This window comes from Nicrophorus vespilloides, unplaced genomic scaffold, assembly GCF_001412225.1.
Source record: "Nicrophorus vespilloides isolate i.1.1-1 unplaced genomic scaffold, Nicve_v1.0, whole genome shotgun sequence".
Taxonomy (NCBI): domain Eukaryota; kingdom Metazoa; phylum Arthropoda; class Insecta; order Coleoptera; family Silphidae; genus Nicrophorus; species Nicrophorus vespilloides.
The window spans coordinates 416,718-431,347 of NW_017100086.1; the positions used below are offsets into that span (position 1 = coordinate 416,718).

The 14,630-nt window shown below is 32.7% G+C and overlaps 4 protein-coding genes across 5 annotated transcripts; 1 reads left to right on the forward strand and 3 right to left on the reverse strand.

Annotated features, from left to right (window-relative positions):
• Nucleotides 1-209: 209 nt before the first annotated feature.
• LOC108567191 (4-coumarate--CoA ligase 1-like) lies at nt 210-2,183 on the reverse strand. The gene is made up of 8 exons (XM_017927521.1): nt 2,085-2,183; nt 1,935-2,031; nt 1,661-1,770; nt 1,486-1,604; nt 1,118-1,432; nt 644-998; nt 413-578; nt 210-362 (listed from the first exon to the last, which is right to left on the reverse strand). The coding sequence occupies exons 1-8, from the start codon at nt 2,181-2,183 to the stop codon at nt 250-252; spliced, it is 1,374 nt and encodes a 457-aa protein (XP_017783010.1). The 3' UTR covers nt 210-249.
• Nucleotides 2,184-3,012: 829 nt separating this feature from the next.
• Nucleotides 3,013-5,386, reverse strand: LOC108567244 (4-coumarate--CoA ligase 1-like). The gene is made up of 7 exons (XM_017927596.1): nt 5,298-5,386; nt 4,806-5,013; nt 4,457-4,748; nt 4,086-4,400; nt 3,668-4,025; nt 3,268-3,433; nt 3,013-3,201 (listed from the first exon to the last, which is right to left on the reverse strand). The coding sequence occupies exons 1-7, from the start codon at nt 5,376-5,378 to the stop codon at nt 3,101-3,103; spliced, it is 1,521 nt and encodes a 506-aa protein (XP_017783085.1). The 5' UTR covers nt 5,379-5,386; the 3' UTR covers nt 3,013-3,100.
• Nucleotides 5,387-7,923: 2,537 nt separating this feature from the next.
• Nucleotides 7,924-10,841, reverse strand: LOC108567200 (4-coumarate--CoA ligase 1-like). Of its 2 annotated transcripts, XM_017927530.1 has the most exons (5): nt 10,642-10,841; nt 10,071-10,278; nt 9,066-9,381; nt 8,163-9,007; nt 7,924-8,107 (listed from the first exon to the last, which is right to left on the reverse strand). In XM_017927530.1, exons 1-5 carry the CDS (start codon nt 10,732-10,734, stop codon nt 7,995-7,997), a joined length of 1,575 nt encoding a protein of 524 aa, XP_017783019.1. In that variant the 5' UTR covers nt 10,735-10,841; the 3' UTR covers nt 7,924-7,994. The 2 variants fall into 2 exon arrangements, with proteins under 2 accessions (XP_017783019.1, XP_017783020.1); XM_017927531.1 differs by lacking the exons at nt 10,071-10,278; nt 10,642-10,841 and adding an exon at nt 9,441-9,549.
• Nucleotides 10,842-13,271: 2,430 nt separating this feature from the next.
• LOC108567238 (caldesmon-like) lies at nt 13,272-14,628 on the forward strand. Its single transcript, XM_017927589.1, has 2 exons — nt 13,272-13,375; nt 13,523-14,628. The coding sequence occupies exon 2, from the start codon at nt 13,525-13,527 to the stop codon at nt 14,602-14,604; it is 1,080 nt and encodes a 359-aa protein (XP_017783078.1). The 5' UTR covers nt 13,272-13,375; nt 13,523-13,524; the 3' UTR covers nt 14,605-14,628.
• The last annotated feature ends 2 nt before the right edge of the window (nt 14,629-14,630 follow it).

The following is a 14,630-nucleotide window of genomic DNA, read 5'->3' on the forward strand; positions in this document are numbered from 1 at the left end:
AAAGTAATTATAAACACGATTTATAATTTATTCATAAAATAAAATAAATGCTAAAGAGATTTAACATAAATGAAAACAACAATATATTCATCATATTAGTATTATATTATATGAGTAATCACTATAACTTACAAATGAAATATTTTTTCATTCAATCAATATTTTGGCTATCTCTAACTGCAAGTATTAATAACATTTAAAAACCACTTGAATTCCATTCTAAATAAGTAAAATTTGCTGGAGAAATGTTCATTTGATTAATTGTCGCAGTGTTTTTCGCAAAATCTTTCCAGATGAGCCTTTGGGAATTTCTTTAACGAACTTGACGCCTCCATGAAGTTGCTTGTGCAATGAAACATGACCTATTACAATAAATATATAATAAAGTATCGAGCGAAATAACGTAATTTACCAGCCACGAATTCCTTAACAGCTTCTTCGCTCAGATCGACGTTTTCTCGCTTAACAACAAAAGCCATTGGAAGTTCTCCGGCTCTTTCGTCCGGTAATCCTATAACGCCTGACTCCACGATGTATTCATGTGAGTTCAGTATGTCTTCCAATTCAGATGGAGAAACCTACAAAGTTGTATGTGATGGAATCAGTTGAATTATAATTAATTTATTATGCTGAGGACTATTACTTGGAATGCTTTATATTTGATCATTTCTTTTAATCTATCGAGGATAAAAATTTCGCCGTCTTTGTCTATGTAACCTATATCTCCGGCTCGAAAGTAATCATCGTTCCAATAGAGGCTTTTAGTGTCTTCATCCATACCCAAATAACCTTTCATGTTTTGTATAGTTTTCACGCACAACTCACCAATCCCACCTTGAGCCATCTCTTCGTTATTATCAATATCGATAACTTTTATATCTACCCAGGGTAATGGTTTTCCTGAAGCTCCAATTTTTGATTCATCGCCCGTAGGTACCAGAGTTATCACACCGGAAGTTTCCGTCATTCCATAAAACTGCCGTATCTTGCAATTCAATCTGAATAAGATGACTTGCTTTAGCTTAATAAGGTATTCATGTGTTAATAAATATGTTATTATAATTAATTTGTAATACAAACTGATCTGTCTGCTTTTCGAATCCTTTCATTCACTGACCTTTTTTCTAAAGCGTCCTGAACTTCTAATCCAAGAGGAGCTGCGCCGCACGTGATATCCTTTACCCTAGAAAAATCGTAATTCGCTATCATAGGATGTTTAGCTAAAAAGACACCAATAGAAGGAACGATCTGAAGACAAGTCACGTTGTACTCTTCTATTATTTCGCAATAATCTTTGGGATTGAACTTCCGCAAAATGACCATCATCGAGAGATTAACTATGCTACCAAATACAAGCATTAAACCGAAACCGTGGTAGAATGGCATCATTCCGATCAAGACGTTATCAGTATTTATATCGATATACGGAAATCTATCAAAGAAATATGGTTTAATGCATTTGTTGAATTTATAAAATGTAAATACTTTAAATAATTGAATATCGTCTTAACATTTCTTTGAGTCAAAACCACGCTCTTCGGAAAACTTGTTGTTCCAGATGAGTTGAGAAGCAAGGCACAATCATCTTCGCAATTTGCTCTTTGCTTAAACCGGATCGTTTTTGGATGATCTCCAAATAATTTCCATCGAAATTAATTACGTTTTTAATGTAATCGGTGATCTCTCTCAGTACGAGAACTTTTTCAAAATGATCCTGAGTTGTGAACATAACTTTCGGTTTGGAGTGAATAAATGCAGCTTTCAACTCATCTAAAACGTGCATACATTAGTTTGTTATGTTTTATTGTAGTTTCATTATATACTTAATAAATAGACTTCGTTGATTGGATGGATGGCGGCTCCGAGGAAGAAGCATGCTAAAAAAGGAACAAAAAACTCTGGCCGATTTCCTGACACAATCCCAACGAAATCACCTTTATTAACACCGAGAGCTTTCAACTCTTCGGCCAGCTTCAAACTTTGATCCAGAAGTTCGCCGTAATTGATTTGTTTCTTGGTAACTTTATCGATCTACAATTAATTAATTATTTTCATGTCATTGCTTTGAAACATGCATTTCTTACCATTGCGATCTTATTGGGGTCCAAGTTGTTCTTTAAAACATCGAAGAAGATTTCTCCAAGACTCTTGAACTTTGATTCATTTTGCGAAATAGTTTGCATCGTGTAATGCGTTCAAAATCAATGAACAATTCCAATGGTCATATATAGTAACCGGTCAAATATTTTTAAAAGCATTCACTGTACTTTCTAAAGTATTTGCTATTATCTTCCTGATTGCTCACAATTTAAAATGTAAATTATGTATTATACAAATGGATTGCAATTAAAACAACAATAACATGCTATTAAATGATTAAGCATGTTTATTGAACAATTTACTCAATAAATATCAAAACTTTTTTTGATTAATTACATTTTGAAATCATTAACAGTAATTGTTTAAAAATGTAAAACAATCGGTTGAAATTTACAAATCTATTAGCTAATATATATATACCAGTTACTATATTTAACATTATTTGATCGTTTGGTATTCAAATACAGGTAAACGTCGCTTTACGCCGGGGTTCCGTTCCTATCAAAACCGTCGCAAATCGAATCGACGTAAAATGATTCCATATTTACAGTGAGGTAACTATAGGGTTTAGTTCTATATAAGTGTAAAATCAGCAATTAATAAGCGTTATTGCACGGCGTAAATCGAACCGACGTTTACCTATACTTTTATCATCTATGTATTCAGTTTTCAATTAGAAGATGATTTTAGATAGTAAATAAGTAATTATATAGGGTGTCAGAGCATGACTGGAAAATCTAAATTTTAAATAAAACTTTCACATGTCTACTTTACGATTAAATAAAAATTTCGATATTTTCTCAAAAAAAAGTGTGTTTTTATTTAAAATTTAGATTTTCCGATCTTGCTGGCACAACCTATATAAAATATAACAATAATATTAAGAAATAAAAATTGCAAAAAAATCGACGATGAATAATATACTGAATTTTGATAAATAATAACGAATATTTACGAATTTATTAAATTAAAATTCAATTTGCATGAATATTTTCAATGATTATCGGAGATGTTTCCTCAGGATCTTCCCAGTCGGTCCTTTTGGAATTTCATTGACGAAGCGAACGCCACCGTGGAGCCACTTGTTAGCCGAAACGTGCTCTACAAAATAACATTGAGTGTTTGTTATGAAATTCACGAAATGAATAATCAACAATCGAGTTTTACCTGCAACGAATGCCTTGACCTTATCCTCTGTAATATCGGAATCCTCCTTTTTCACGATAAATGCCATGGGAAGTTCGCCGGCTCTCTCGTCCGGTATACCAATGACCCCAGCGTCCACTATATCTCTGTGTGATGTCAGAATGTCCTCCAGTTCAGCGGGAGCAACCTGCATCAACAGATTTATGAATTGAAAAATAGTAGTTGAAAATAATTTAAATTATTTATAATAAAAACAATCGTTGTTATGAATGACGAAAGAAGTGAATTCCAGGAAATACCTGCTATAAAATATGTACAAAATAATTTAATTATATATCTCCAGTGTATGTAATCTGTTCATTGTTTCATCTGAACATTCAAAACTTGTGAAACTAATGTAAAAGTAATTTGTATGTTTTACCTGAAAACCTTTATATTTAATCAAATCCTTAAGTCTTTCCACGATGAAGAAGTAACCATCTTCGTCGCAATACCCCATATCTCCGGTTCGGATGAACCCTTTATCATCTCTTGCCATCTTCGTGGCCTCCTCATTTTCGAAATACTCCTTCATATTCAAATCACTTCGGACACAGATTTCACCCATTTTTCCATGCTCGAATACAACCTGATCCGATTCCACGTCAACGATCCTCGCTTCGACACCGGGAATCAACAATCCAGCGCTACCAATCTTCGACTCTACACCCATTGGAAGCATGGTCACTACTCCGCAGGTTTCTGTCATCCCATACATCTGTCTCACCTTACACTTAAATCTGAAATAGTAAATTTATGAAAAAAAAAACCTTTATATAATCTTTCTATTGAAAACGTACTTATTTTCTAAAATTGTCTGGAGTTCTACACCTAAAGGAGAAGCCCCGCATACAATATCTTTGACGGAGCTGAAATCGTAATCATCCAACATCGGATTTTTTGCCAAAAACACACCTGTCGAAGGCACAATATAAAGAGACGCAACGTTGAAATCATTGACGATCTTGCAATAGAGTTTCGGATTAAATTTCTGCAGAATAACCGTCATAGATTGGGCCATAATTGAGCCTAACGTAACCATGAACCCGAAAATATGATAGAACGGCATTATACCAAGCATCACTGTGTCCGGTCTGAAGTACAAATACGGAAACCTGTTTAAATGCCAATTATATAAATACCATAATGTCATATATTTAATACTAGTTACTGTAAATATATGAAAGCACTTTTTATATTCTTTCTGGTGAGAACCACGTCTTTAGGATGACCTGTGGTGCCAGAAGAACTGAGGATCACAGCAGCGCTTTCTTCATTTTGCGTTTCTACTGTTTCCAACGACTCCCCTGATACCACCATCTCCGAATAGTTACAATCATCAAAATTGATGACTTTTAGGATGTAGTCAGTTTGATTCTGTAAATCCAAAATCTTAGATACAGTCTCGTTGCTTGCAAATATTATTTTGGGTCTACTGTTTCTGTAACCAAGCTTCAGCTCTCCTGGAACAAAAATACTGGTAGATTAAGATTGTCGGCATGGAAAAATTTATTTGCAACTTGTATTATATGCAGCGTTTAAGGGATGCACAGTGATTCCTTGATAGAAACATGCTAATATTGGTACAAAGTACTCTGGTACATTTCCGCTCACTATACCAACGACATCACCACTCAACAAACCAAAATCTTTCAGTTTATTGGCAACTCTTAGACTTCCCAAAAATAAATTTCCGAAAGTTAAGTTCTTTTCCGTAACAGCGTCCATCTGCAAATCAAAAATATATTTCATTAATTAAAATCTTGAGAAATACACATTACAACAACATAATTTCCTAATTCAGCAAATTCTGTGGAAATAAATATAAATTATTTCACTCTATACAGTCAAACTTCTTTTTGTGTGATTTAAATGATGCGCAAATATAAGCAATTAGATAAACAAAATTTCTAGTTCATTGTAACTTATTTATAATTATGTGCTGTTATTTATGTGCAAACGATCATTGAACGTTACTGATAACGAAATAAAACACTCATATTTGTATTTACCATGACGATTTCGTTGTGATTTGCGTTCTTCAAAATATCGAAGAAGGTTTCTCCGAGCTCTTTAGATTCGAAAACAACCATATCGATTCGGAAATGTGTACTGTGTAACAACATTCGTTTTCGAGACCTATATATATATATATATATATATATACGTATGTATGTATAGTTAATTTTATGTACGCATTTTATTTAATTTTCATGACATATTATTTTTATGAAATTTTAATGGTTTAATATAAATAAATAAAATAGTCTACGTCATTTGTATAAAGTAAATCATGCAAGGTGAAAATTTATTAATAATTTCCAATTAAAAATTTATTGGTGTTTATTCATTTTACCATAAAATTATTTTATTTATACTTGTTACAATCGTAAAGTAAACAGTAAAGTTATAAAATCTTTGCGAATGTTTAGTTCGCAGAGTAATTTGTATTTTTTTTGATATTCTAATTCTACTGTTCTTTTTTGCAATTTTCTCCTTATTACGTTGTATTTTTTATGAAAATCACAAATGCAAAAACAAATATATGTACCATTTCATATTTAGAATCTTATTTTTATGGAACAAACAAAATTTAGAATTTAGTGGTTCGTGAGGTCGTTAAGTAGTTTGAATACAATTGTTTTTTTTTTGTTAACCCTCAAAATTTATAAGATTTAGAATAGAAATATTATTATTATAATTGACACATTATTTATGGAATATTTTTAATTCGTTAATCTTCTTAGTGTTCTATATTAAATAAATATATTTAGATTAGATATTGTCAAATTTTGATCTTCAAAATATAGATAATCACAGTAGACGTATAATTATAATAATGACATTTAAATATGTCATGATCTTAATATTTTTTTGATGTGTCATTAATTCGTCAACTCTGACTACGTAGTAAATGAGCACTGTTTTAGTAGTTTATTTATAAACCAATTATACAATATATTTGAAAGGATGTATAAGGTTTCAGATTTCTTTGGAATGTTGTAGGTAAATTAGCTAAAATTGAAGAAATGTCGAGAGAAGAAATTGTTAAAATTTTCGAAACTTAGAATAATATAAAAAAATATTTGCGCAATTCAACAGACGAAGAACGTTTGCATATTTCAATTCTTTACTTAATCTTAATTGAAATTACTTTGTAACCCAATTGAACTGAAACTTTTCAGAACGCTGTTTTTTTTAATTTGAAATTGGATTTGATTGAACAACAAGCAAAAAATGTTGCGAAAATTTTCGTCTATAGCGCGAACTATGGCTCTGAGTTGGTCGACAAGCGAGTCGCACGCTGCACGAATGTGAAGCTGTGGAATCTTCCTCCATTCACGAAGAAGGACTTTCTTGAACACATTAACCACATTAACACCGTGGTCCACTCTCTTTCTGACTGAAATTGGTTGTCCACGGCATCAGAACACCTTCTAAAACTTTTTCATAGTAGACATTCGCATTAACCTTGACGCCACAACCTTCCAAACTACCACAAACGGTGGTACTTGACTTCTTGTAGTCATTCGAATGTCTAAATGTCTGATTGACCTCTCTTCTAAATAAATTCGATCATTTTATTTGTTAACAATTTTTTTAATTGAAAAATTTTTCTCATCAGACAAGACGATATTTGACAATTGCAAAATCTCTTTCGCTCTATCGAGCCTAGTTTTTTTTTAACATCGGTGAGATCTTGCCCTTTTTGGAACTTGTAAGGTTTCACTTTGAGTTCGATTTTGAATATTTGTTGCATGGTTATTTTTGATATGTTCAGCTGAGTAGTCATTTGTCTTCCACTGCGTCGCGGATTTCATTCAATTCGAGCCTTAAGTTTCCGAACCACATATGTAGTTTTTTTCCGACTACCAAAATAGCATTTTGTAACACCACTAGCTTTGTGTTATGGTTCGAGACACGAAAGATTTATTCACATTGAGATGTTCGAGGACTCTAACAATAGACACATTTGGTTTTTTGCTCAAATATAGGGCTATCACACTATCACGTTTCAATTCCATCATGGATAATTATGTTTCCAAAAAAACAGAAATCAGCTATCATCAGTTTGAAAGTTGTAGCAGTTTTAAGTTGGTTGCAGTTCAATTGGGCCACCCTGTATATATTAGCATTTTCATTTGTAAGTTAATGAATTATGTTGTCAACTGTTTCACAAAAATTGACACGACTTTATAAAAATTAATATAAATAAAGCAAATATGGAAACCGCTAATTATACTCTAATACAATTATTTTGTGCATACAATTTATAAATTTACGTTTTGAAGAATATACATAATAAACTAACAAATACAACTTATGTAATACACAAATTACTTATCTCATGAAATGAATATTTAGGACCACTAGCTTTATCAAAAAGCAATAAAACTTTTATACTCCTTATTGTGAGTTTTTTTCTATTAAATATTTTCCAGTAGTTGATGAACAACTTATTAACTTTGAATTTATCAATATATTTTCTGGTAGATGCTGCATTATAGGAAAACTACTTTAGTTAATTAAGTTGAATTATATAGAAATAACGGAGTGATGTTGTAATTTTTTGTTTCGCAATATATGGAAACCTCATTATAGAAGTGTTTACGGTATAAGTACGTTAAGATAAATATCATATATTGATTTAGGATTTATTGGTGATAAAATATACTAAGACTATGTACAGGTTTTTGTAGATAATTAGATTATATGATAACTTTTCTCAATTCCTTTCTCAATATTTTCCCGGATGGTGTCTTGGGGATTTCATCCAGAAAAATAACTCCTCCGTATATATGTTTTTCCCTCGAAAGATGCTCTGAAAGTGATAGATATGTAACGATATCTTTACTATGCCTTTCGTGAATACTCACTTGCCACGTACTCGATGATATCTTGTTCGCTGATATCGCTGTACGGCTTCTTGACGACAAAAGCCACGGCCAATTCCCCGGCGAAATCGTCGGGTTTACCAATAACAGCTGAATCTGCGACAGACTCATTCGAATTGATAACGTCCTCCAGTTCAGCGGGAGGTACCTGGAATCCTTTGTACTTGATCAACTCTTTGAGTCGATCTACGACGTAGAAGTAGCCATCCTGATCGTAGTACCCAAGATCACCAGTTCTAAGATACGAATCTTTGTCTATGGCCGCCTGTGATGCACCGGGATTATTGATATATCCCTTCATGATGAAACGACCCTTGAAGCAGAGTTCCCCAGGTTGATATGGACCCAACGGTAAGTCGGTCTCCAGATCCCTGACCATCGCCAAGGTACCCGGAGTTAGAATGCCAACGCATCCCGTCTTCTTAAACTCCTTGACATCTGTTGGCATTATAGTGACTAAACCCGTCAGTTCTGTCATTCCGTACAGCTGCTGGATCGTCACGTTCAGTCTACTCGAAAGCATCGTCTGCACTTCGATGCCTAAAGGAGCCGCACCGCAAAAAATCCATTTGAGACTATCCAGCTTATAGTTGTCGACCAGAGGACTTTTCGCCAAAATCATCGCCATCGGCGGCACCAAGAACAACATCGTCACATGGTAAGTTTCAATCAACTCCAGGTACGTCTCGTTCTTGTACTTGGACATCACCACGGAAACCATTCCTGTAACCATGGTGATGCCTGAAATAATCACTCCGTAGAGATGGTAGAACGGGCACACCGAGAGCGTTACGTCATCCAAGCCGCTCGGAATAAATCGCGGATTACTGCATTAATCAGATTAATTATTAATGAAGCATTATTATTATTATTATTTCGTATTACCCGAAATATCCGAACATGCATCTAAGATTGTCGTGGGTGATCAGAACACCCTTAGGCAATCCCGTCGTCCCCGAAGAGTTCAGAATAATAGCGACTTGCTCCACGGGATCAAACTGCGCCAATTCAAAATCATCTATGTTGTAATCGTCGAAATCTAGGAGCTCCTCCAGACTCACACATTCCGAGTGCTTCGTCAGATTGATGTGGGACTGAATGAATTTGAATTTCTCGCGTATTAAAGATATCAATTGAAATGTTGAGTTACTGGTAAATATCAACCTTGGTTTACTCATACGAAGGACATGCTCCATCTCATCTGAAATTAAATTATTAATTTATAACCTTTTATGTGAATTGTTTATTATTTTAAATTACTCCAAACAAAACAATCTTATATCAACAATTGCTTGATTTGCATTCTTATAACTACACTTGGTTCTCTTTTTATGCGGTAGATACGTTCCACAGGAAAACGCATAAAAATAAATCGCACAAAAAAGGACTAGACACGTATAAAAATAAAGGATTCGTTCCAATATTTAGCAAACTACTAAAAGTAAATAACTTAACATACGTCCAATAGTCGAACGCTCACTAATGAATTTCTGAAAACAATAGATGGTGCATTGTATTGTCACATGCTGTTTTTGCACAGACAGACGGTTGAGCTGACCTAAATTATCCTTGACATTCACCGTGGCAGGAAGCGATACATCCGCCGACAATATTCTCCGAATATTAACGTGTCAAAATGGCGCAAAATATTTATTTTTAAAAATGCTTCTTGAATTAAGAAACTGCATAAAAAGATTACGCATAAAAAGAGGACCTAGTGTAGGTATATTTACAATTTATGAAACTAGAGATTAGATGGTAAAGAATTACTGAACATTATTTCGTTTATTCTATTAAAATAAGAATATATATTGTTAATTCATCAATAAAATACGAATATAGTTATTATAGGAAATTTGTTAAAAAAATAGAGTAAATTGAAACACTTACAGAATGTACTTTTGGGATTTATAAAATGCAGCACAATGCCATTAAAGAGGCAAGCCAGAAAAACGATAGGATAATTGATGTTATTTTCCATGCAAATAGCAATGATGTCGTCTTTCCTCAGTCCGATTTCCTTGAGGATCTTCGAAAGCTTCTTAGATCTACTTACGACATCATCAAAGGAAAACGTTTTGCCCGTTTCTGCATCGATCTATTTATTAGAAATCAAAATAAATTCATTAATTGTTATAAATAATTTACAAAAATTTGACAAAATGAGAACAATTATGTCATTGCGTAGGGATTATAAAATACAACAAGATACAAAGTTCATTATATTCCTCTTCTTTGTAGATGAAATATGCAGAGTTCAAAGAGATTAAATAATTAACTTTCATAATTAAATGAGAATAACAAATTCTTACATAATGGATGTAATTAGGATTTAGTCTATAAAGACGTTCATATGCAACTAAAAGATGTTAAGTAATTTTCTGCAATATATTTATGATTTAAGACAGAACGATTAAATTTGCAACAAACTTAAATAGATTTAACAAAAAAATATACTCACAAACGCAGGTCTGCTTCCAAACAATTTAGATTTCTCCAATACAACCTGAACGTAGCTTTTCTCCATGTCGAGTACTTCTTCGGCTGCGATCATTTTGCGTTTTCCAAATTTGAATCTTTCGAACTTTCTGTGCTGCGAAATCTGACCGCACTTAATGTCGGAGATTATTTCGATATATAATATATTCGAAGGGAGGAGAGCGCAATGGAAATGCACAAAATCGAATTCGGTGAGCGTCTTTTATGCGCAAAAGGAAAAAACCAGTTTACAACTTTATATATGTTATTTATTTTTTCTTATATTTGAATAAGCCTATATAGGCGTATGTTCCGTAAAGTACATACCAAAATTAAACAGTCATTAGTAAATGAGTTTCTTATGTATTACAATATTAGTGTTGTATGTTACATATGTAATCTGGGAATACTATATTATCTAAAAAAAATACTATTATCGTATATGACACAAACATCTTAATAATGTTTCAAACATCTTAAGAAACCTAGAAATTCGATTACGAAAGAAATAGGTGAAGGTTTTTTATTACAAATTTTGTTTTAATTCAACGAGATATTTGCATTAATTGCTTGTTTATTTTATGACAAAATTCCTGATGTCCAATTAAATTACTATGATATTTCATTAGTTCATTACTAAATATCTTGTTTACTTAAATTCATTTGTTTGTCCTCATTGTAATTCGATTATCGTATATATACACAAAAAAAATGTATGAGAAAGAATGGTTTGAAAATAATATTGATTATTTCAATTCGTTTTATTATTTAATTAAGCAACATAAAAGTTACAATTAAAAAAATATTAATGTAAAGTAAACTAATAATACAAAAAGTAGTTAATTTTATTCCCGACGTGTTTATTTCTGTAGTAAATTGCAATTAGAAAACATAAGTTACTTTGTTAAGTCTTTGAGGAATGAGAAATGACAACTTCGTCAACTGAATCAAAATCGGATGGTATAGAGACTATACCATCCGATTTTGATTCAGCTATACTATAGACTATCAATATTCATCATTTGACAAAATTAACTGGTAATTCCTCTTTCCTGTACATTTTCTAGAAAATTTTGATAATGTCCTACTAGTAATATTCAAAAGGAGTTACATTGCGTATGCCACAAAGACTTAAAAGCACTTATAAGACAGTTTACATAAGAAAATATAACAACACTTTTCTATTACAAATGTTTCTATTATAATTGAAACTAATTACGATTGTCTATAGAGAATTAATTAACTATATTTGCTCATCAAGCTTAAAAGTTATTATTATGAATTATCAGTTAAATTAATCAGCAATATCATTTGTTTTAATTATCAAATAAATGTATTCAATCAAATCATAACATGTAAAATTATTAAAAATGAAATTACTAATTTAAGAAGGAATTGAGAGAAATTCGAAGGAGGAAATGGAAATAAACATATCGCAAGGTGTAATTTAAAAAAAGGGGTTTTGCAGGGTTCGGCCATGCACTTTGCAACAACTGATGACGTAGTTTTTCTCCTTTAATTTTTCAAGTCCACCTTGACATTGGATTAAGTTAAAGCTCATTGCAGAGTTTCATTTAACATTTAAACTGGTTAAACATAATTAATGTACATTTGTGTATGCATTTTATATAATTAATATATAAATAAGACTAATTTTTACTACTAATTGAAATGAAGTAACAGTCATCGTGTTTTATTTAGTAATTAATTAAAATTTCCTAATTTCAGAATTGTGAAATGAATTCATATTTGGAGGTCGTATACATTAAATTGAATGAAAACTTAAATATAAACATTAATTATGTTCAATTGAACTTTGGCTATTTCTGTAACAATTACAGTAATTTCATTTAATTATAGGAAGAATGAAATCTTATTATCAGAAGGAGCAGTTAATAATTTCTTTTAATTATATAATTGTATCCAAATCATACGAAATTATGTGGAAGCAATATTTCGCTAAATATAGCAAATCTATGATTTGGGATCGAAGAGATGTTTAAAATAATGAAATATACAAGTGCGGGGCCCAGGGCAAAAAAAAATAATTTGGGGTCCCTTAAACAATTTTTTTTATAATTTAAAATCGCGATTCTAGTGAAACCTTTGGTTTGCCACGTGTCCTTTGACTTGAGCCCAAAAAAAAACATAAAAACGGAGTGTAGCCTAAATGTGCAGCCCAGTGCAGCCTCACGTTCGTGCTTGCATAAGGCTTTGAGGGCCCAAGCCTGGACACCGGCTCTGAAAATATAATTCTATGATAAATATGTATTTCTCTTATTACAGACAAATAACAATAAAATGTACTTTTTACAACAATTTAAAGTGTGAGTGAAATTATAGATTTGAATGTATGTAAGTTTATTACATCAGTGTTTGTAAAATAGTATATAATAAAATGTTGTGCATTATTTACAATATTTATGATTATTGATAATCCATGAAGTTTTATCTGCATTTAATACAAATTTAATGATTAATAATGAATCTTTTGGATTAGTATTAAATAAAAGAAAGACAAAGAGAAAGCCAAAAACGTTTCGAAGTTGAATTGAAACACCAGAGGTCGCTTCGTGCAAATAATAACCGCCAATCGGAAAACTTGCGTCCAATTCAACTAATCTGAATTTAACCGCACCGCAAACAGTACGAAAAGCTAACATAACCTGTGTAAAATTTCGGTTAAAAATCGTTATTTATTGTAACAACAGATTCCGGTAGGTAATCCTCCATTTTCTTTTACTTGTTTTCTCATTTTATCTTAATTATATCGCTTTCGAGATAATAGTTTAGTGTTTTACATTAAATATAAATTAAAGCATCTTTACATATTTGACCTAAATCAACTTTTGATGTGTCTGTAGCCATGGTGAAAAGGAAGCAACAGAAGCAAGTCAGTAAAAATGTGGATGCTGATGCAGCAGAGATGAAGAAAAACAAAGCTGAGGATTCCAGTGATGAGAATCAGCTTGAGAAATTTCCAGGAGTTGATGCTGCTTTGAAACTGAGTGAGCCAGAGGAAGAGAACTCTGACTCCAAACAGGATGATACTCCAGCAGAAGATGAGGCAGACTCAGAAGAGAGTGCTGTAGAAAAACCAAAGAAGCAACCCAAGCAGAAGAAGGGAAAAGCTAATCAAATTAAAGAAGACAAGTTGGAGGAAAAAGACTCTGAAGAGGAAGAGGAAACTGCAGCAGCCGATTCTCCCAATTCCGTAGAAGATGAAGAGGAGAAACCTACAAATCAGGGACGCTCAACCAGGAAGAGGAAGGTGAATTATTCAGAACTCAATGATGAGGATACTAAGGAGAAGAAGACAAGAAAGAAGCCTGATGCTGAAGACAAACCCAAACAAAAGAGGGGCAGAAAGAAGAAGGAAGATGTAGAAGCTACTAAGGAAGAAGTTGAGCCTAAAACGAAGGGCAGGAAGAAGAAGGTTACCAAGGAAGTTGAGGAAGATGTTGCTGAGGAAAATCCAGAACCCAAAGCCAAGGGTAGAAAAAAGAAGGTTACCAATGATGAAGAAGAGGTACCTAAACCGAAAGGAAGAAAGAAGAAGGTGGTGAAGGAAGTCGAGAAGGATGAGGAAGTAGATGATCTGGAAGAACCTGAGGATGAGCCAGAATCTAAAGAACAGGAGGCAGACTTAGCTGAGGACAATGAAGAATCTGAAGAAGAGGTTAAACCTGCCAAGAAGTCTGGTAAAGCTGGCCCAAAGAAGGCGGGTAAAAACAAAAAGACTGAAGATGAGGAAGAAAAGGTTCAGAAGAAAGGCAAGAAGACTGAAATTGATCCTGAGAAGGAAAATCTAGAAGTTGAGAATGTCAAGTCAAAGAAGGGAAAAGCTGCTGAGGAACTGACTGAAGATGCTTTGGAGACTAAGAAAACTGCTGTCCAGGGGGAAGAAAAGAAAAAGTCTAGAAAGAAGAATAAGGCTGATTTGTAGATGTAATTCGTTTGTTTATATTTATT

What these genes read in the sequence shown, in the direction of transcription:
- LOC108567244 (XM_017927596.1), bottom strand. Translation starts at nt 5,378, where the DNA reads ATGGTTGTTTTCGAATCTAAAGAGCTCGGAGAAACCTTCTTCGATATT. An exon ending in ATCACAACGAAATCGTCATG is followed by an intron (nt 5,014 to 5,297) that starts GTAAATACAAAT and finishes TTTGATTTGCAG; the next exon opens with ATGGACGCTGTTACGGAAAA. An exon ending in AGTGCTTTCATATATTTACA is followed by an intron (nt 4,401 to 4,456) that starts GTAACTAGTATT and finishes GCATTTAAACAG; the next exon opens with GTTTCCGTATTTGTACTTCA.
- LOC108567200 (XM_017927530.1), bottom strand. Translation starts at nt 10,734, where the DNA reads ATGATCGCAGCCGAAGAAGTACTCGACATGGAGAAAAGCTACGTTCAG. An exon ending in AAATCCCAAAAGTACATTCT is followed by an intron (nt 9,382 to 10,070) that starts GTAAGTGTTTCA and finishes ATTTAATTTCAG; the next exon opens with ATGAGATGGAGCATGTCCTT. An exon ending in TGCATGTTCGGATATTTCGG is followed by an intron (nt 9,008 to 9,065) that starts GTAATACGAAAT and finishes TGATTAATGCAG; the next exon opens with TAATCCGCGATTTATTCCGA.
- LOC108567238 (XM_017927589.1), top strand. Translation starts at nt 13,525, where the DNA reads ATGGTGAAAAGGAAGCAACAGAAGCAAGTCAGTAAAAATGTGGATGCT.
- LOC108567191 (XM_017927521.1), bottom strand. Translation starts at nt 2,183, where the DNA reads ATGCAAACTATTTCGCAAAATGAATCAAAGTTCAAGAGTCTTGGAGAA. An exon ending in ACCCCAATAAGATCGCAATG is followed by an intron (nt 2,032 to 2,084) that starts GTAAGAAATGCA and finishes AATTAATTGTAG; the next exon opens with ATCGATAAAGTTACCAAGAA. An exon ending in TCACCGATTACATTAAAAAC is followed by an intron (nt 1,605 to 1,660) that starts GTAATTAATTTC and finishes ATCCGGTTTAAG; the next exon opens with CAAAGAGCAAATTGCGAAGA.